Source organism: Ambystoma mexicanum, chromosome 4q (genome assembly GCF_040938575.1).
Source record: "Ambystoma mexicanum isolate Mex_15411 chromosome 4q, UKY_AmexF1_1, whole genome shotgun sequence".
In the NCBI taxonomy this organism is placed as follows: Eukaryota; Metazoa; Chordata; class Amphibia; order Caudata; family Ambystomatidae; genus Ambystoma; species Ambystoma mexicanum.
In genome coordinates, this window is record NC_090928.1 from 327,187,078 (window position 1) to 327,208,496 (window position 21,419).

General features: G+C 45.8%; 1 protein-coding gene across 1 annotated transcript in view; it reads left to right on the forward strand.

Annotated features, from left to right (window-relative positions):
* Positions 1 to 6,544: 6,544 nt before the first annotated feature.
* The window catches only part of TTC27 (tetratricopeptide repeat domain 27), a 1,783,878-nt gene continuing 1,769,003 nt past the window's right edge, over positions 6,545 to 21,419 (forward strand). The window contains exon 1 of the mRNA XM_069607906.1: positions 6,545 to 6,937. Within this exon, the coding sequence (XP_069464007.1) occupies positions 6,838 to 6,937 (100 nt within the window). The 5' untranslated portion in view covers positions 6,545 to 6,837. The remainder of the gene's footprint in view (positions 6,938 to 21,419) is intronic.

A 21,419-nucleotide genomic window follows, 5' to 3' on the forward strand; every position in this document is an offset into this window, starting at 1 on the left:
ATGTTATGAGATTTGTGAGGATCAAATGCTGGGTGCTGGTGGAGTGGTTTTCAGGACACATTCGCATAAGTTCCATTTAGCAGGTGAGAGATACCCAATGGAGAATAAGACCGTGGCCAGCTGCACAGGTTGCCCATACTGTGTGCCGGTCCTATTTACAGTGGCACTCTGGCAATGCCAGCATATATTGTGGGAGATTTGCCAACAAAGTGATTTACGTTAGGAATGGTGGCATGTATTTTGGGAACTGCATCTTAAAAATTGCATAAATAGGAATGCTGGCATATACTGTGAACACAGCTTTGTGAAAATGCTGTAAACTGATCCTGTGTACTTTTAGTTATCTGGCATTTGTTTTGTTTTTTATGTGTTAGCCCTTGGGAGGCAATTCTACATTCTATAACTTTTCACCCCATTTTTCTCAACATAGTTGGTGTAAAATGCACCATTTCTACCCCAATAGTGTAAATATGTTCTTGGTGGTAGAAGCCCCTGAACCACCCTATGTTGTTTAAGGTTCCCTCACTGGGATCGGTCATTCACACTCATTACTGGGAACTACTTACACCCATAGTGTTAAATTCACCAGCAGCCACAGACATTCTTGACTATTTAAACTGTACGTTCCTCTTTTCACTGTTCTCAAATTTTACTGAGCTTTTCATTTAACATGAATCAATGTATCAGCTGTATTTGTGATTAATTATGTATGATTAGATGTATGTTTAGCTTGTGTAGTTAGGCCAGAATTTGTGTCCATAAGTTTGATCCTTTGTCCATAATGTGTGCCTGTAAATTTGATATTTCATCCAGAATTTGTATATTGACTGCCCAGAATGTGCTTGAGTGTCAGGTGGTCAGGCTAGGATGAGTGACAGGTTTGCAGTTGTAGGTCTACAGTGCTATAGCAAGAAAAACTATATTTTACGATTCAAAGTTTCAGGGGTACAGACTGGTGGATATGTAGTGGAACATGTGGATGGATCGGTGAGACCCTTGTCTAAACCTGGAATTAAAACGAAGAGCTACCAAATCAAGTATTGCTTGTGCAAAGAAAAGCGGGGGATTACATTTAATGTATGTTGGTTTACAGCATTTGATTCGATTTGGCACCCAGCACTAAATCTTAAATTAATGCAGGCTGGAACTGGGGGGAGGGGACGAATTATGATTTAATGATGTATGATGTAAAATACAATCAGCTGCAAAGGTGAAGCTTAACAATATGCAAACTGCGTCCTTTAAACAACATGAACAAGGAGTGAAAGAAAGGTGTAACGTCAGCCCATTACTGTTCAATCGATATATCAATAACCTCCCTCTGTTACTATTGGAATCGCAGGCCCAGGGTATGAGACTAAATGGTACAGAAATAAAAAGTCTGCAATATGCAGACAGGCTGGCTGCTAGGTGGGACCCTCCCAAGTGTATTGCCCCTTTAAGGGGATGTGTCCCTCCCATGTGTATTCCCCCTTTAAGATGGGCCATGACACCGTCATGGCCCAAGGTAATAAAAGGAGCTCTTGCAGGCACGTGAGACAGAGCGGCTGCAGACTCCCAAAGAGGAACGACTGAGTCCGTGTCTCATTATCCATGTAGGCCACAGGCCTACACGTGGAGGCACAGGCCTGCACGCCCAGACACTGAGGGACCCGTCTGCCAGGATGGCAGCCGAGGTCCACTCAGTCAGAGGCCTGGCAGGCTGTGACCCCACGCCAGGGTGCCGAGGCCCATGGCACCCGGGGCCATGCCGGACATCCACGGCAGGCCCCCACCCCCACACATAGTGGGACTGCACGGCGCTAGCAGAGATAGCGCCCAGGGGCGCCCGCCGGATGACCATGGCCGGCGACCCCCAACAATGGCGACGAGGACCACGAGTCCGCGTGGCCCCCCTGCTGCCAGTAAGTGGTGGAGGGGGAAAGAGGAGCGTCCGACCCCACCGCGGGTCCAGCGTGGCCTGCGCCTCACCGCCACAGCCTGGGCGATGTAGGCCCGGGCTGCCCTGCGGTGGGGCACACACCCCGCGGCTTTCCGCCGCAAAGAGAACGAGAGCGGCGGCTGCCGCGAAGAAAAGGAGGTTCCTGCGGGGAGAGGGTGAGGCCCCCTCCCCCCAACGACATCCGCCGCGGAGCGCTGGTGCGCTGCCCTGGCCTTGCGAGGATGAAGAAGAGGAGGGGCGGTCTCTCTCACGTGAAAGCTGTGGAACACCCGTCCCCACCCCACCAGAGGCGGCGTTGCCTGTGCGGTGTTCCGCACCCTGGGTATGTGACACCCGACGCTAGAAGAGAGGGCGGGGAGTGCCCATCACCCCTGAGTGCCCGATTCCCTTTCCGCGACAGGGAAGAATATGGTGCAGCCGCAAGAACACATGGAGCGGCCGCAGCCGCGAGAACAAAGGGGAGACCGAACCCTGCTGGCCGACTCTCCCTGGCCGCGGTCCTCTGTGAAGAGATTACTCGGGCGGCCAGGGGAGGGTCGGCCTGAAGTTTTCCCCAGCGGGTTTTTTTAAAAAAAAAAAAAAAAATGACGCCTCCTGCCGAAAACAGCGATCGGCGCGTGTGCGCACTGGTCCCGCCCGGGAGAGAAAGAGGTGGGTGCTCGCCCCTGCAAGCCCCAAGCCAGAAGCCTGCCAGAAAGTAAATGGGGGGAGAGGCCCACAAGAACTGACTGACCTCCCGATGGGGAAGAAGTCGTGCTGCCCCAGGGGAGAGAATTATGTCCTGGGCAGCCGCCAGTGAACAGGAAAGAAAAAAAAAAAAAAAAAAAAGAAAACGGTGCTCCAAACCGGAGTGAAAACAGGGCGGTGGATTACCTTTGCATCAAAAGGGAGCCTGTCCAAGAAGAGAGAGGAATACCCAGCTGTGACACCCGGAGGCCGTATTGCCTGCACGGCCCTCTGTGCTCAGCTGTGCAAGGTCCCACCATGCGGGAGAGCTGCGTCCTCCATGTCCCGGGACCATCAGCAGTAAAGTGCCTGGCGGCTCCATGTCAGAGGTTGGACACAGGTTTATGCCCGGTGGTGACAAGGTGCGGCGCTCCAGGTTGGCGCTATGCGAACAGAAGCATATGGCCCTCACAGTTATCCTGAGCCCCACCAGCGCAGAACAATGAAGTGCCATGGGTCACAACAGAGGCAAAGAAGGATCGAAAAGGGCAATCCACCAGCACCAACGCATGTCACATTGCTAGTCAGATGAGTATTCGGATGGTCACTACTAAGAAACAAAACTATCTGCAAGGTCAGTGTAACGCCAGCCCAACAGTGCCTTCGTCATTCGTCTCCTGCTGTGAACTTGGGAGCAAATCTCAAAAGAACAGAAAAACAACTGGCCCCAAGCGTGCACCCTGCGGTGCCGACACTCCCGGTCTACTGGCTGCCTGTGCAGTGAGGTCTTAAAGGACAGTAAGAGGTGTGTGCATCAAACAGAAGGAGCCCCGGCTGTAGCGTGGAAAAATAAATAAATAAATAAATGCTGCCAATAGCTGGTCCAGCTGGCACGCTCTGCCGCATCCTGGAGGCGCGCAGCTCTCTACAAACGTGTCAAGGCTCAGAGGGGCTGGAGGAGTCCTAAATGGGCAGTTGGTGCCAGACATCCCACCAAAGCACCCTCCCTTGTGGGCTGGATTGGCAACACTGAGTTCCTGCTGTGGTAGACCGTGGGCCACCCACGTCTGCCAACTGAGCTGAAGCGCTCTCCACTGGGGCACCCTCAAGCATATCCCACGGCATGAAAGCAGGTCGCTGCATGATGGGACACTCTTCGGTTTGCCACTTCAGGGTTCAGGGACAAGGACTGTGCTTTTGCCCCAGCATATCTATGCCGCAGCTAATAAGAGGTGGTCGTTGAAAGCCCTAGCACATCAGTAAGGGGACGGGTGTCACGAGGACATCTAGGGGGGGCTGGTTTAGTTGCTGCCAGATACTGTGGGTAGCTCCAGCAGCAAAGGAGAAACAACCTTCCGTTGCCAATGCACATGGGCACTCAGATGTTGGTTTCGGAGTGTGAAAACCTAAGTGGTCAGAAGCTATCACGCGCCAATCGACTGTCGACTGCTTCACGTCTGTTGTGACTCCCTATCCCCACATCTACACCGAGGCATGCAGCTTTTCCCCCCTATACTCCCCAAGCATGGGTGGCAGAGAAGGAGCCCTGCCACTCCAACTGAAGAGTGGTCTATGTTAGCACAAGGACATTGAGGAGCCCTGGCCATCTGGACCAGGAAGCAAGACGCTGCCCGTTCCACCGGAACTGAAGGGGACATTGATGTGCCGGGCCTCCGGGTCGGAATAAGGGAAAGGACGGACTCTGCACACTGAAGGCAGCAATTGGTCACCATAAGAGATGCTGCATACGCAGGACTGGTCAATTGGGAAGGCCCCAAGCACTGGACCACGGGTGCTCTGCACCATCTGGTAACCCGAGGACGCCCCCACTGCTGTGGAGAGACCTAAGCAGCAGGCAACCCCAATACTGGACCGCCACGGCCACCCTGCCTGTCCCACAGGTGGCTTTGGCACCGAGCCACAAAAGGGTCCTCAACTGCCTGCCACGGTTGTCGCCCCACATGCCATGTCGTCACAAGGCTCGTCCAGCGTGGCCTTGGGGGAAGTACTGCCAGCCCCCGATCTCAGCCAACAAATGGTGTCCGACCAAACCACCACCCAGAAGTGGTGCAGCGGACAGGGTATGGGTTGCGGCTCATCCTGAGTGCTCGTGCGCCCTCCTGCGGCCCTGGAGGACTCCTGACTGGGGGAGCATCACACAGAAGGGGTGAGTGATGTCCTGTCACCCGTGCCCGACCCACAGCACAGGGAGAAGCCTGGACGCCCTGACACCTGCGTCTCGCTGCCCGGCTCTGAACATCAGGAGACGATGCCGATGTGGCCCCTGGTACCCGCCAGGTGTGGCCTTGCCGGCCGTGAACTGTACCATCCATGGGCCTGGACTCGGGGAGTGACCCCTAAACGGGTGCTGATGGAAGATGAACTGGTCTCCTGCTGCCCTGCAGTTGCTTAAAGAGGACTCAGTAATCCGGTGTGTTTTGATGCTGTGAACCTGCATAGTAACCACATGCGTTAAGTGGTCTTAGTAAAGAATAATAAGGTGAGACTGTGTTCCCGCAGTCATGAGGTGTTTGTGTAGTGGCCGTGCCGAACCCCAGGTTAATAAAGGGTTTTGCAAACTGTGGGAGAGCTGCCTATATTCCTCCGGCAGCTCACTGCCCATGACGGTCATCCATTGAGTGTGTTTAGAAATGGGTTAGTATATGTTATGTTTGTAACTGTTGGAGTTAGCTATCTATGGGTCCGTGGCATATCCCGTGGTTGGTCTATCCTGTAAGTTTGGAGTGATAAGTAGTTTGTTGTTCTGAAACGGGTGGGACGCATGTGTGGTATAGCAACGTTTGTTTGTTCGTTATGAAAAAGGAGGAGTGTTAGGTGGGACCCTCCCAAGTGTATTGCCCCTTTAAGGGGATGTGTCCCTCCCATGTGTATTCCCCCTTTAAGATGGGCCATGACGGTGTCATGGCCCAAGGTAATAAAAGGAGCTCTTGCAGGCACGTGAGACAGAGCGGCTGCAGACTCCCAAAGAGGAACGACTGGCCACAGGCCTACACGTGGAGGCACAGGCCTGCACGCCCAGACACTGAGGGACCCGTCTGCCAGGAGGGCAGCCGAGGTCCACTCAGTCAGAGGCCTGGCAGGCTGTGACCCCACGCCAGGGTGCCGAGGCCCATGGCACCCGGGGCCATGCCGGACATCCACGGCAGGCCCCCACCCCCACACATAGTGGGACTGCACGGCGCTAGCAGAGATAGCGCCCAGGGGCGCCCGCCGAATGACCATGGCCGGCGACCCCCAACACTGGCCATGCTTCAAACTAGGAAAAAGGCCACAATTAGCAGAGAGAACACAAAATATCACACAACCAGAGAAGACAAGATGAGCATAAAGCATAAAAGCTTAAAACAAAAAGTGATCAATTGCGAAGAGAATGTAACATGTATATATATATTCAATGTATAGGAATATTGGCCTAACTTGTCATGCTAATGAAGTATCTTATTGTATTACTGAATATACATCCCTCCGTCCTAAACATATCCCAGTCGCTGCACAGTTCCCCGCGTCACTGGAAGATAGTACAGCTGCGTGCCACCTGAGAAAGAACTACAAAAAGACAACCGGAACTGCAAAGCTGTTCTCGATCTCAAAAAGTCGGCGGCCATCTTGGACTGTTAGTCTGTTAGTCTTCATATGGTTCAGACTGTAATTCAAAATATAAAGCATATTGGTCTATAGCTACGAATTGTTCAAAAAAATATACTATTTAAAATGAATATATTTGCACTTTTATAATATGTTGTTATATTTTATTAACTTCAATTATTTACTAATTTTTTAGTTTAAATCGACAAGTGCAATTCTAATAAAAATCAATTCCTTCTTTTCTGTTGACGCTGCTTATGTTTTGGATCTTTCCATAAACCAAAAACAAACTGTGGTATTTCAAAATGGCAACTCCAGCTGAAGTTGGCTGAGCTGCCGTCTCAATTGCTTGTTTTTCCTGGAAGCCTGCGTGCCCGACGCTGCCGCGTCACTGTCATGGCAGCTCACTGGAGCAGGTTGCGGCACATGGGTTGAGCGAGTTGCGTACAGTAGGAGCGCTCTTCTGCGGCTGTCATCCACGAGGGTTGGTTGCAGTTGTGAAACGAGCAGTTACCACTCTCAGCAAACAGTATACGGTCAGGGCAGGGGACGGAGACGGAGACACGGACAGCGGCCGCCTGTGCTTCATCGCATTCTGAATACTGCAAGTGGCTGCGGTCCTGATGCTGGCTGCAGGGATGGAGCAGGCGGTGCTCCGGGGCTTCCCCACCGCAGCAGAGATGCAGCAGCACAAGCAAGTCCCGGGAGCCGCCACCGCTGCAGGTAACAGCACGCGCTTTACTACGGGAGTAAGGTGCTGCAAGGCGCCAGTACTAAGCAAAGGGGGACGTGCACACTTGGATGGAAACGCGGAAATCCCTTATTTGCAAGGCAGCTCTCTAGATTGACGGAAATCGTGCTTCTTTTGCGAGCATATTTTATGTATGTTTCTTCCACTCTTCCATGACACTCATCAAAATCTTCCAGTATTAAATAAATACACCGCTCTGATTGTTTTTTTTTCTAGCTTCAACCCTTGAACATGTCAAATATAGGCTGCGAGTGCGATAAGCTTTAAGGATATGATCTGGCCCACTAGCACCCAGGCAACTGTCATATGTAGGCTGGAAGTATGGAACTGTCAGCCTCCTTCGGCTCCTTGTAGTATTCTCAGCAATAAACAATTAATGATTGTGTGTCTTCTGTAGCGATGTCACAGTTTAAAGTCCCATGGGGCAGCCTCAGCTTCCTTTCTTCCAAGGTCCTTGGATGCCATTAGGTGTGACACAGTTCTCACTAACGTTAATAACTGCAGTAGACTGCGCTGTATATAAAAACACCAATCATTATTAATAGCTGGATACATTGACAGTGATAAATGCCCCGAAAACCCTTGCATTTAAAAAAAACGTGGGCTTTCGCGAGGCTTACATGTTGCGTGGAGCATGTACAAACAATAGAATCATGATACAAATCTGCATGTTCACTCCACGAAGAAAAGTGGCGAATTCGGGTCATCCCCCCCCCCATTTTTATTCCTGTCCCTTTCCCAGCAAAATAGAGCCGGTCCGATTACGGCAACAGAGCATCACTAGTTCGTATAAAAGGTAAGGATGCCTTTTGCTTTTAAGATTAAAAAGAACACGAACTGTAGTGGTGAATACAAAAAAAATCTTAGCTTTAAGTGCCTGCCAGCCACGTTTCAAAGCCCGGTGTGAGGACTGCCAAAGTAGTCTAACCAGAGGGATGAAGGTGAGGAGGGTCTGAATGCGGCAAGTTAGACCAGCTCCTGAAACGTCAGTGTTTTTTCGGTCATCCTACCAGTAACTGCTTGTTTAGGAGGCCGGCTGGAAGTGCACCTTTTGAAGAAAAGACGTATCTGCACTTCTGCCACTATATCACATGAATACATTAGTAATAAACTATCTGTACTTCTTAGCCCCACTGTGACATCTCATGTATTGCGCTGGGCCAGTAATGAAAGATGCCAGCGAAACTGTCATTTTTGTGCATCTGTCCAGAAGCCACAAACAGGTGAACATCCATTCCATAAACAGGAAGCGATCCCCCACAGTGCTGTAATTGTAGGTTGTTTGTCCTTTCTGGTTTTGGTTGGCACTTAAAATCAAACATCATTTTAACAAGGCAGAGGTATTTATTTCATGGTCTACTAAATCCAGCAAGAAATCCATGCTGCACCTGTTGGGGTTTAGCACCAGGCTTGCACAAAACACCTTCTTCTTTTTTTTGTTTTTGCAATTAAACTATCAAAAAATGTAAAACATTGTATTTCACCCTTTGGTGTTACCTTCGTGGCTGCACTTTTACTTGTGTAAATCGGTTGAAGAGTTTGCTGCTGCGAAGTGGGAAGATTATTCCTTCTCTGGATTTTTTAAAGGATTAATTAACAAGAGGTGAATTTCACCTGCAGTGTTTATGAAGATGCCGTGGCAGTTCATTGAACCCTAATGTTGCTGCCCTCCATCAAGTTTTATTGATTCTTCAACATTAACGATGTAGACTTGTCTCCAAAGCATGTGACAGTGGCATGGATTGAAAGGGGAAACATGACGGCCATTTCATGGAGTCGTGGAAATTGACAATATTTACTGTGTACTTAACCCCCCGCGCGCCCAACCAGCCTTTGTGGTCAGGAGTGGAGGTAGGGTTGTTAGTGATGAGGGCGTGAGCTAAGAGCAGAATTATGTGGGATGCTTGCTGCTTTGCATAAAATCAAAGCGCACTTTTGGGAAGAATAAGAATAAACATGTAATCAATCCACCTGAGCAGGTAATGCACAATAGGGTCTTCTCATTTAAGCTTTCAAAATACCTTAATAGTAAAATGCCTGCAATTTAGGAGCCATATATACTCTTTTGCATCGTTTCACTAGTCGGGATTAGGCTGTGCTGGTGAGCAATGGATGACTTTTCAGGCATTTTGTAAATCAATTGTATATCTCTGCATAACGTGAATTTCCCAGAGTGCCGTTTACACTGCACAGGATAAATCGTAAGGGGCAGATTTGGGGCTTAAGACATTTTTGGGGCTCCATGGAATGACGCCCCGGCAAGACTGCCTTTGCTTCAGCGCAGCTCCGTCTTGTTCCGGCCCAATTCCTCTCCTGAAAAGATTATGTTGGAGTTTGAGGTTAAAAGATCGAGAACACTCCGTGATCTGCACTGACACTTTGTTATTGTTGTTAAACTAATCACACTGATTACTGCAGATGATTCATCTGTGATGGGGGCAGCTACTAGGGATTGAGACATGCGTGCGTTTCTTAGCTAGTGCTGAGGGCTCTGCAGTAGTCCCTTGCAGCGTCGCGTACTGATGCAAAAAGAAAATATTCTGGGCTCTATATGCACTCTCCCAATAAACAGCATATTTTCATACACATCCTGTTTGTGCGTTTCGATCTGTGTGTATGTGCATTTGCACTGGATATTTGCCAGTTTCTGGACGTAAATGTTATTTTTTTTCAATAGTGTGCATTATTGGAGAATCGCTTATTTTTTTTAAAGCCCTAGTAATTGTGACAGTAAACCCCCTGACACAGCTATCATGGTTTGCCCAACACCATAGCATAAGAGCTCAGGTTTTCTGCTTTTGAAGGAACCAATTCACATACATCTGTTTAGAGCACCATCACTTCAGTACGTTATCCTATCTCCAGTCTTGTGATTTTTAAAACGTAATTGTATTACAGTTGTTGTAGGTCAGGCGTCACCTGAAACACTGACTTGCAGGTTCTGCTGCTGCAATCTGCCACATTGTGACAAGCAGTGCAGCGGTCGCAGAGGGGACTTCTAAATTCAGGACCGGTCTACAGATTCAATAATTACTGTAACTGCGTACATCTTTTACACCCCACTATTGCTTACGAACTGTGGCTCATATGTTCGTGCTGGGTGCCTGCAAGTGTGCTATTTCACATGCACTGTGCACTCGAGTTATCCAATTTCTTTTCATGAAATTCACAGATGTGGTGCAATGAAGGGATAAACTAGCATTGGTACTGTCGGAGACAAAACTCTGTGGGGACAAAGTTATCACTTGCTTTGCCTCGTGACAAAGCAGCGTCTTGAAAAAAAAAATAACCAAATGCCACTGTCTATGAGTGAGTAACATTTACATTATAGAAAGTTCTGAATGAAATTCGCTTTTGTCCTTTCTTTGCCCATTCCAGACAGGCTGCCCACGTTCTATTCCATTGCCAACCTTGTGTCCATTAGCTGGGATAGTATAGTAAATCTTTTGCTGTGTTGTATGGATCATTTACAAATCTTGTTCCTGAGTAAGCATCTGTGTCTCAAACAGCATCAAGGATAATGAATAGATCTGTGGTGGATATTTGGAAAGATAGATTTAGGCGCGGATGATAGTTGGGTTAAGTGATTTGCTCAGCGTCTTAGGTGGACTTGGTGATTTCGACGCTGGGAGATCTCTGAACATACTTTTGGGGTCCAAGAGGCACATCTGGAGTGCATGACTCCAAGTGATGAGTGACCTATTTAAAATACCACCACAAAATCAATTTTATTTTTGTTAAATGCGTTTTTTTATTAAGCATTTATAATGAATGAGATTAAAGTTAAATTCAGATGTTAACCTAGTTATACATATAATCTTAACAAATCTTGAATAATACAAAGGTTTTGCTAATTTAGAAGTCAAAGTGGTGTATCAAGTTTATAATGAAACATTAAATTGGTGATAAAATAAACATTAATTGCAAAATCAATTAGTGTTAAAAGTGATTGACACAAAGTATATGGCCATTGAAACCAAAGGAAACACAACAAAAAGGAAAATGAGAGACACAGAAGGGGAGGGGGGGAATACATGTGGTAATATGATATATTAGAGACGTTACAATGAAAGGATATTAAGATATTCAGTCCTGTTAATATAACCAAGATAATTCCACCATGAAGCATAGGACAGGCGTTCGAAGTCCTTCGAATTATAAGAAATTGGATAAAAGCCAATGGTAACACATAATTGGAATAGGAAATATAGACTAAATCTGAGTTGCCATGCGTTTCAACAATACGATTTTAGAGATTGAGTTGAGCAGTGAATCAAAATATTTTTTGCAATGTTACACAAATCTTCTCCCAAAATGAATAAATGAAAGAGAGTATTTCAAATCAGCAAAACTGTCTTTACAGGACTAGCAAGAATTTAGTAAGTTAGGAGCAAATCTTGATATAAACGTTTAGGTGTAAGGTAAACTCTATTAAAAATTAAAAAAGGCAGTTTGAGTGAGATTATTTGCTTTGGAAATCTTGAAAGTTTGCAATTGAATTTGTTCCTATGGATTAGATGTGTATTGAACAGCAAGACCATTAACCCAGCCATTGGTGATTGAATGATCAGTATGGGCGACATTACAATTGGAAATAAGGAGTTTGTAAATTGCAGCAGCTTTAGTGGAAATGTTTAAAAGAAGTTTCTTCAATTCTATGGAAGGTGTTATTTGGGAAAGATTCGGCATTGATAGGATAATAGATTTAGCAATGTCATTATAAGCATGAAGAACTATCAAGGTTGAAGATATAAGGTGAAGTAGAAAAGAGAATTATCGAATTATAATGCATCATATGATGAATACAGGAAATCCCTTTGTTGTATCATCTGCAGATATGTTTAATATCTACTTTGAAAGGCAAACGTTTATTAAACCATAAGCCAATCTCATCTCTATTCAATACACCAGAGGCAACGGTAAGCAAACTTGACCAAGCAATTTTAAGAAAATGCAAATTAGGGAAAATTCTTGAGCAAGGCCATCAAGACACGATAAGAAATTCCATTAATTGGAAGGGAGTTAACACATCCAGTTCAACCTTACACCAAGTAGGGAAGGTGTTTGGTATTTCCTCAGAACATAGGCATAAAATACATTTTTTCTTTTTTTAAACAAAAGCTTTTATGGTAAGATTCAAAGTGGGGAAACTTAACACCACCCAAGTTCTTAGGAAGTTTAAGTTTTTGTAAGTGTAATTTTGGGAGTTTTCTTGTTCCATGGGAATTTGAGAAGAAGGGAGTCCTATTTCTTTAATATAGCAACGAGAGGGCTAGTGCCCATCTTTTCTCTTCCACTTCACCTGAATAACCAAGAGTCTTGTTTTTTCTGAAGCTGCAATCTCGCCAAGCATGATTTGTGAGATTTGGGCTCAGGTATGTTGTATTTAATATTTATAATACATTCTGACCCCTTAGAAATGCTACTTCACCCATAATGCATAAAGTTCAAAAGGAAAACTTTCTGCTGAAGATTGTTTTTGTGCCATTGACACTGGTTTTGTTGTGGTATAGGGTTACTCCCATATTTTTCATGCTTCAATTTTCAATTTTTGCATTTCATCAACAAACTCCACCATCATTTATGGATTACTACAGTGCCCAATGGCCTCTCCAGTGACTATAAGGCATGTTTATTAGAAGCAAGATGGTGGTTGTATCCCTGTACAGTTCTGCCACTTGATGCACTGACCCTCTATTCTGTTGATTGGATCCTCGGGCTGCACGACTACCCCTATCTTCATCATGTGGACCCCTCAACAATTGGGACGTTTGACTTCAGGGCTTGAAACTAGTATTGGATATTGTGGAGCTACAAGCAGCTCCTGGGTATTCAGGAACTACCAATGGGGAACAAGGAGCTAGCATATATCGTTACGCAAATCTAACTTCCACATAAGATGCAAATCTATAATTGTATCCGTTTTTTATGACCCCCTTATGCTTTAAATGTCATATAGAAATGGTCTAATGTTTATTTATAGATTGACGGAAAAGCACGAAGTTAAATCAACATAGATGTATTTGTTCAGCTTTGGTTGGCCTGGGGAGCCAAACGTAGTTCTTGGTAAGTGTTGGTCTTAAGCTAACTAGGCTCTTCTAGTCTAAATGGCTTCCAGCTCCTCTCAATTTGGAACCCTGCACTTGCGAGGTTGCTTTCTATGTTCTCTCCCTTCAACTCTAGCAGCATTCAATGGCATGGGATTCTCTACACTGCAGGCTTCTCAGGAACCCCACTGTAATCCTTCCCTTCAGGGCAGGCCTAGTCACCCATCATGTGCTCCCTCTTTCCTCAGCAGTTGTGGCCGATTGTGACCTCATCCTGTGATAGTCCCCACCCTACTGTGGGTTGTGCTCCTAATGCGTCTTGAGGTAAGCTGCTGCCATCACTCTAAAAAGGGCTGGTCCTGGACCCTAATGGCCATATTGTAAGGGCATATCTGTGACCCATTCAAAATATGGATTCCCCTTCTGAAGCGATAGCCTACAGGTCTCCAAAGTGCTCCCTTATGACATGGCCTACTACTATCTTTATAAAAGGCTCCCACCAACATCTGTGACCTCTGTACTATGATTCGGAATCTGTGGCATGCATGCCTTCTGAAATATGAAGCCACATGTGGCTGCACAACTTTGTTTGTCCCATAGTGCTGTGGCACGTCCCAATGCTAACTTTGACTAAGTATACTGACCTGTTTGCAGAACGCCATTACGTGGCAGCCTTTTTCATCAGGGCTCTTCTTGCCAAATCCATTATATCCACCTTCTAAAGTACTATCATGTGCGTCTCTAGTGCACAGCTGAACTCCCCTGCTAAAATCATCCTCTACGCACACTCTATATCCGTGCACCTCATCCAGCCTGTGCCTCCTGTGTGTGCGCCAACACACCTCTCTGCTCTGTATCCTGTTCCACATGCTTGAGTCTTTACAGTGCTTGACTTCTGTCCTCAGAACTCCTACAGACAACCTTTCGGTGGTTTAACATGACGCACACCACCTGGCACCTGAGGGCGGTTTGCTCAGCCTGTGCTTTCTAAGTGCCCTACACTCCCTCTCCTCTATAATACCTTGCTATTTCTGGCAGAGTGGCACTGCTTCATCCTTCCTTCTGAAACTAGACCGTTGATAAGCAGATGGCCATGCTCCCTCTGGTTCCTTGACCCACAACAAGCTAATTTTCAAGCAGTCTTCACCTCCTACCTAGGACAAGCTCACTGCCTTTCAATACACCTCTCCCCACTCTGGACCCTGCATTGAACTGCCTTTAAAAGAAGTTTAGATTCTTCTTTTTGATCCCTCTCTAAACCTGTGCCCTACTTCAAACCCTCGAGTTTGCGAAGCCATCTGTGTGCTATACTTTTGCAACGCCAACCTCCCGCTGCACGTTTTTAGACATTGGAATAAAATGTCTTCCTTCTCGAAGGCCTCTTTCTTGTCTGACTGCAACCCCAGTTCCTCCTTGATCCTTTGCCAGTGACTTCCTGGAAGTTGCTTGATTCTCTCCTATCTATTAGGTGTGACCAAGCACATTTTCTTTCTGATGATATCCTTAATGCCAATCAAGGACTTCTATTCCTGGAACCTGCCTGACCTCACTCTTGGATCCCCTTCTGCTAAACTCTCCTACATTATCACTTGAGCAGCCATTAACAGATTCTGAATGCAATGAAGGCCTACGCCCTCCAAGGATTTGTTAGTATCTCTGAAGTCTGAGTTCTCTCCAAAGTCTGCCCACCTCCCTCATCCTCTCATAACTCCAGCCTCACTCTGACAAACACTCCTCTGTCCACCTTGACAATGCCACATCAAAGCCTGCCTTAATCGGCCCCCACCCTTGCACTATCTGAATCCAAAACATCCCCTTTTGTCTTTTACCCCATCTTCATAGTTAATACCCCAAACCTCCTATTCTTTTCTTCAAAATCTGGCTTTTCCCCTTGACCCCTGAACACTCACATTTTCAAACTGGATGCACTCCCATTGCCCAACCACAGTCTCCTCCTTCTCAGCTCCTCTATTCCTGTTGGACCTTTCACACTTTTTTCTTAAAAATTCGCCATCGTCACTCTCCCCCACAGAAAAGCCCTTTAATCCTTTCCATCGTAACTACCATCTGGTAGCTACCTTTCCCCCTTTGACCAAAATCCTCTAGCAGTATGTCATTTCCCCATACTTCTTCGAAGAAAACCTTTTTCTCAATGAAGCTGGTTTCCACTGCTCTTTGTACCAACATCTGTGATAGAATCGGTATTAGAAGACATGCATTGCATTTTATATGATAATGGTGTCCCCACTCCCACATTCTTCTCAACCTGCCTGCAGTGTTTGGCACTGTTGACCACCATTTTCTTTCTCTCCAGACTCCACTCCCCTGCAATTTAAGGCTTTGTACTCTGATAAAGTAACTCATTCACCTGGATATACCCTAGGTTGTTGTTTGCCGCCCACTTCGAGTCCAAACATATCCCCTCTCATGCAGAATACATGAGGCTTTGTCTGCCATATATGTGTCACCTGCGTCCCCCGCCCCCCCTTCCTCCACAGATTGGACAATAATACTGTTTCTACATCTGGTACATGGCACCAGCATAATTTGCTCAAGCTCAGAAAAATTGAGCTTTCCGTTATAAGAAATGTAGTGTATCTCTGGTCCTCCACAATGAGGAAGAGAGCGGGGATCTGTATAAAAAAAGAACCTTTTTGCAGAAATGGAGGAAGAACAAGGTAGGAGGATTAAGGGAATGAGGGAGGAACAGTAGACGAAATATTGGGGGGAAAAAAGAGCAGGAAAGAGTGGGATAGTAGAGAGGAAATTGCTAGTAAGGAAAAAAAATAGGAGGTCAAAAAGAATGCTGCATGGGAGGAAAAGGAAGCAGGAGGGAAAGGAGTGAAAGGGGAGACTATTTGTGATACTAGGTAGGGAAGGTGCTTTCCCTATCTGCCCTCCTATAGGCAGTCACAGCTGCCTTAGATAATCGACCAGGGAAACGATGAAAATGCAGCCACCTAGATAAGGGTGAATTGAAATGGGCCAACACGGTTTGACAAAAATTCCTTTTGTGTGAGTTCTCTGTGTTCAACGTATACCAAATTGGCAGCTAAACCAGCCCAGATGAAACCCACGGTCGGGGTACAGTGCTGGATATGTCTGTAGGGTAGCCAGCCATCGCACATTTCACAGGACTGTCCCAATTATAAGGGACGTGTCTCTCGTGCAGCCAGGTCGGGATAGGAATAAGCCCCGACTTTTCTCTCCACTGAAAAAGGAGCTGTCCAAAGCCTTCCCAGTTAACACTTATTGTGTGACAGTAATAAAACACAGGGAAGCACAGCGCCTTTCCCACTGCTCCCCCCCCGCCCCCGTCCCCTCAGCCCAGGTTCAGATGCCAACCTATCATTTCAATAAACATATTAAACATATTAAAGGTGGATGACCCAGACACAGGGGCGCCTGGGTAAGGACTGTTGTGCCTTAAATGGTACGAATGGTGGGTGATAATAAATGGGAGTGAGGGGTGAGAGTATAATGCATGCTGTGAAATATTGGCTCAAGTAGATTACCTTATAATGCGTTCTGTTTCACTCTGAATACCTTTTTAAAAACCAAATGATTGTGTTTTTTAGGTCAACATTCCTTTGCAGGCTGCTACTGCAATTTTGCATTCAGGGGGGTGAAAATAAAGCTATACATGTGTTTTTGCTGGACCTATTTCTATAACCATGTATATAATGTCAGGTTGGTTTCTTATGATTTATGTACTTTTCAAGACAGTGATCGAAAACCTAATTATTTCGTTTTTGGAAACCCAAACCTTAAATATGTATGTGATCTATCACTGGGAAGATATGTAGTCAAATGCTTAAATCACAGTCTGGGTCCAAGTACTGTTTTCACCACTTTAATGAAATGTGTGATCCTGGGCAAATTATGTAACATCGTTGTGCCTGATCAGCTGTCATTGGGTGTTGCTAGAAGTGATTTAGTTAACAATGTTTGCTATGAAGAAAAACCCTCCTGGTTTACTAAACTATTGAGTTGTTGCATATAATAATGGTGAATATTTATTGCACAGCACATAATTCTCTTGGCTTACACATGAAAACTTCTTTTAGTCTTTATCAGTAGTGTCCTAGAGTATTGAAGGCTGTCACTTCTCAATATTTACTGTGTTGCTTCGGAGTATGTTAATCCCATATTGTGCAAATTAGAGCTCTGCATATCTTTTGCTGGACAGGTTCGGATGACAAATCAAACATATCGGTTCTTTTTATGCCTAATATTCCCAGAGTGTTGCGATTTAGTTGTGTACAAGAGCCAAGCAGTTTTACTAACAGCAACCTATTACTTTCTTTCATGGCATTAAATATGCACTTTGCCTTGGATGCATGTTACAGGCTGCTCTTTGCTGGCTGCTGTCACCTTGACTGAAGACGTTAATGTGCGCTTTGTAGCATATTACAGATTGCCTTTGATAGCATCCAGCAGTGTTTACACATCTTTGCGTTTTACTTTGGTTTCATCTGCGTTAGCACCTTGCTGACAGAGCAATCACTAACTTTTCAGTGGCCGTTTAGTGTTTCTGCTTCCCTGTGGCTGCCTCCCTCGTGAGATACGAGAGAATTCCTTTGTGTCTCTTCTAACTTAAGCAACCCATGAGTGCCACAGACTGTGCCCACCCACATAACTTTAGGCAAGAGGGGTGCCCAATCAAATTGAAACTGGCTATACAAATGTTCAACCTGTCCCTGGGAGTGATCGCCTCTTTGTTATTCTGCTGTGCCTGACTGCCAGCAGGGAGGGATGAAGGCGTGCCTTGTGGCTGATGTGAAGAGATTGGAAAGGTGGTGGACCAGGACACGGCAGGGCCTGCTCGCCCTTTGTCCGTCATCAGAGTGCTAAATCCGCCTCTACTTAAATGGTGCTGATTTTTTAGCGGCCGTGTCCTCAAAAAGGTGTCTTACTCCATCCCCAAGTCACGTGTGTATTTATCAGATTGCTCAAAAAGACATAAATACGCTTGTGGCGTGGTGATGGGGGGAACAACACTTTTGAGCACACAAAAAAACACCATTTGAAACACAATTCACAGGTAAAGCTGCTTGACCAGCATATTGTGTATACTTGTTTTCCAAGACGCACACCATGCAGATTTCCCAATGCTGAACGTAGCGCTCTCCATGGCACACACAAGATCATTTTTTTAATATACAGGAGAAATAATGCTGTTTTGATCACGAAAGAGCATACAATAGATAGGAAATCTGATTTGGAGGGAAGCTGTGGCCTTCTTACAATGGGGTGGGTTTGAGGGACATTCTGACAAGGTTGTGGAGGTGAGTAAATGGATCAGTCACCGGGGACAGTACATAAGTAAACATACATAGATTAAGGAAGATGAACATTGGGCATTTTTAAGTGGAGGTAGGCAGTACGGCCGGCTGTGCTCGAGATGTGACCATGAAGTGTGAAGTGGTACAGTGGAGGCGGAGGAAGTCGGGGACAGAGACAGGTTGGAGGCGAGGGAAAAATGTAAGCTATCGGGCAGATGAGATATGTTAAGTGGGTATTTCAGTGGCAAGGAGGGTAGGCTTTTAAACAAATCTGGACTGTTTTTCGGATGTCCGGGGGAAGAGAATTCCAGGCAAGTGGAGCAAGAAGAGGAGCGGAAGCTAGAGGAAGCACATGGAGGGCAAGGAGCTACAAGGGTAGTTGAGGCGGAGTGGAGATTACTAGAAGGCTTGTAGGGTTGATAAAGGAGGCTAGATACAGTGGTCCCCCTACCGGGGATAGAATGGGGAACCAGGAGGAGAAATTTAAACTTGGCCTTGTTTTGCATCATCTGACGTCCAGCCTGCTGACGGGGTTCTATCAGTGTACAAAAAGAAGTAGTGGAACTATGGTCCCTACTGGTCTGCGCCACTCCCCACAAGCCCCATCGCCGCGCAGCCTCCCACGCACAATACAAACCCCAAAACATATGTGCCTGCTGTTTAAGGGAACATCCAGTGTAGTGCACTGAAAGTGCAAGTTTCAACTTCTTCCTACACTTTTATTTTAAAACGAAACGGTTTCATTTTAAAATAGAAGTATAGGAACGGTAAAACTTAAAAGAAGTAGAAGAGCACCGTTCCCGACTGCTCCTGCCCACTTCGACCACTGGGTTCTGTGATTTGATCGAGATTATTTTGTCAAATTCGTTAAATTTTTTTTTATTTTTTTACATTTGCCCGCAAATATATCATTTCTTCATTTTTAAAAGCTTTATTCGGTTTGACCGTTAGCCAACATACAAAACAAAGCCAGATTACTACAAAAAAGATTAATACATAAAAACACACAATGATAAAAGTAGACGCATGGCAGATTTGGCCTAAAAAGTTAAAATGCAAAACCTCCTAAAATTGATGCCTCCACCTAGGGGGGCATCTTGGAGGAGAGTAAGCTTGCAGCCTCTCAAACCCCACCATTTACTCACACGCTACCCAGCAATCTACTTCTTAGAAGCCAAGCACGATGGACATGTCTAGCTATAGAAAAGATAACCTTCCAATCCTAGGAACAAGATAAAAGCAACATAGCAGAATTTCTTATGCACAGCACCAATAAGCTGGATCTTGGGGTACCTTCGCCTCTAGGAATGTAAAGCGGGGCATATTAGTGTAAAGTGCAATAAGGATTCATAGGCTGTACTACAAAGGGTGCATACACCAATATTAAGAACAGGCCAAGAATAGTGTAATATGCTGTAGGTAAAAATCCTAATCTAAAGCGTACATAAAGTAAACACTCATGGGGAGGGTGGATCTCGTCCAGGATTTGTTTGCAATTCCCCAACATATTGATAGGCAGAAATTCTGGCCGTTCTTCAGAACAGATTTATAGGCGGAACAACGTTCAGAGGAGATGAGCCAAGGGAACTTACATTCAGCCCCATTACCATAGTTTTCACATGCCACACCCACCCACAATTAGCAGCACCATCCAGATTAAGAAGTCTTTAAGTGCGTCCCTGTAAGGGGACAGACCAGGGGACGACAACAGTCAGCCAATACAGGGCTGGATTTTGGGCAATCTGGGCGGCTATAGGCCATGATTGTAAGTCCAAATGAAGCAAAGAGGTCGGGGCGTTTTTTCGATAACAATAGTTACTTTAAAAATATATTCTCGATGGAAGATAAACCTTTTGTGGGAATATAACCCCATATCTCAGCACCATATAATGCATTTGGGAGGGCTTGCTTGTCAAACAACTCCATAACTGGCAAGATTGCCCTGCTACCGTGGCTACGGAAAAACGACGAAATGCCCCTGCTATATTTGGAGAGGCTAACCTTAGATTTGATCAGCCCAGCCTCCTACTTAATTGAACCAAATCCGCCCCACACCACCAAGTAATCGAAGCACCTAACTTGCTCTAATTCACGACCCTCTATCGTAACCCTCATCTTGTGGGTCTTGGCAAGGAGGCTTAAAAACGATAATCTTGGTTTTGCTGGCATTTACTTTTAACCCAAGGGCCTTACATTTCCCCAGGAAAATATCAAGCACTACTGATGGACCCTTCGGGGTTGTTGCAAGGATTGCTGCGTCATCAGCAAACAATAGGCAGGGCCAACTTTTGGATGAAACTCTAAGCGCACCTAGCTTCAGGGCATTCACTACTTCTGTATGTAGAGCAAGAAGAGCGGAGCGAGGACGCATCCATGCTGATTTCCCTCCCGCCACGCCCCCCCACACCCTGTTCCCCCCTCTATTTACCTCAAGGGATTTGGTTTGTTCCCCACCTGTCCCATACTGAACTGACGCTTAAGTCTTAACATAAAGCAATTTAATCGCTTCTAATAAGGGTTGTTATTTTTCTCTTCTCTAAAATCTGCCAGTGTTTTTCTGGGGAGTCGAACGCTGTTTTCAAATAAACAGTTACATATAACTTGATTTTAAGTAACGTTATGTACTTTTCAATGAATAAAAACAATATGAAACAGTGGTCAACAGTTCTCCTACCCACTCTGAACCCTGCATGCACATTACTAATAATGCCCGAGTTGTCCACCCAACCCTGCAGTTTAGTTGCAATACTTTATTAAAAGTTATCCCTGCACAATCCTATAAAGATATAGGGCAGTAATATTCTGGCCGCTCCTTGCCTCCCTTTTTGTATATAGGTACAATTGCGGCCTCTTTCCAAGTGCTAGGGACTACTTTTGTGCAAATGGTCGCATTAAAAACTCTGGATAACACTGGGGTCCAAATAAGTGGTTTGTCCCGGTAGAAGTCCACCGGTATCAAATCTGGCCCTGCACGGTATCAAGTCCCTGCAGCTTTACCCAATTTTTGAGAGCATAAGGCCTCCCCCCACCTCTTTATCAGAGATGGACAAAACCCCTTCAATGGGGGTGGCCAACAGGGCATCACTATTATCCAGCTCCAGCTCACAAACCCCCCATCTGAA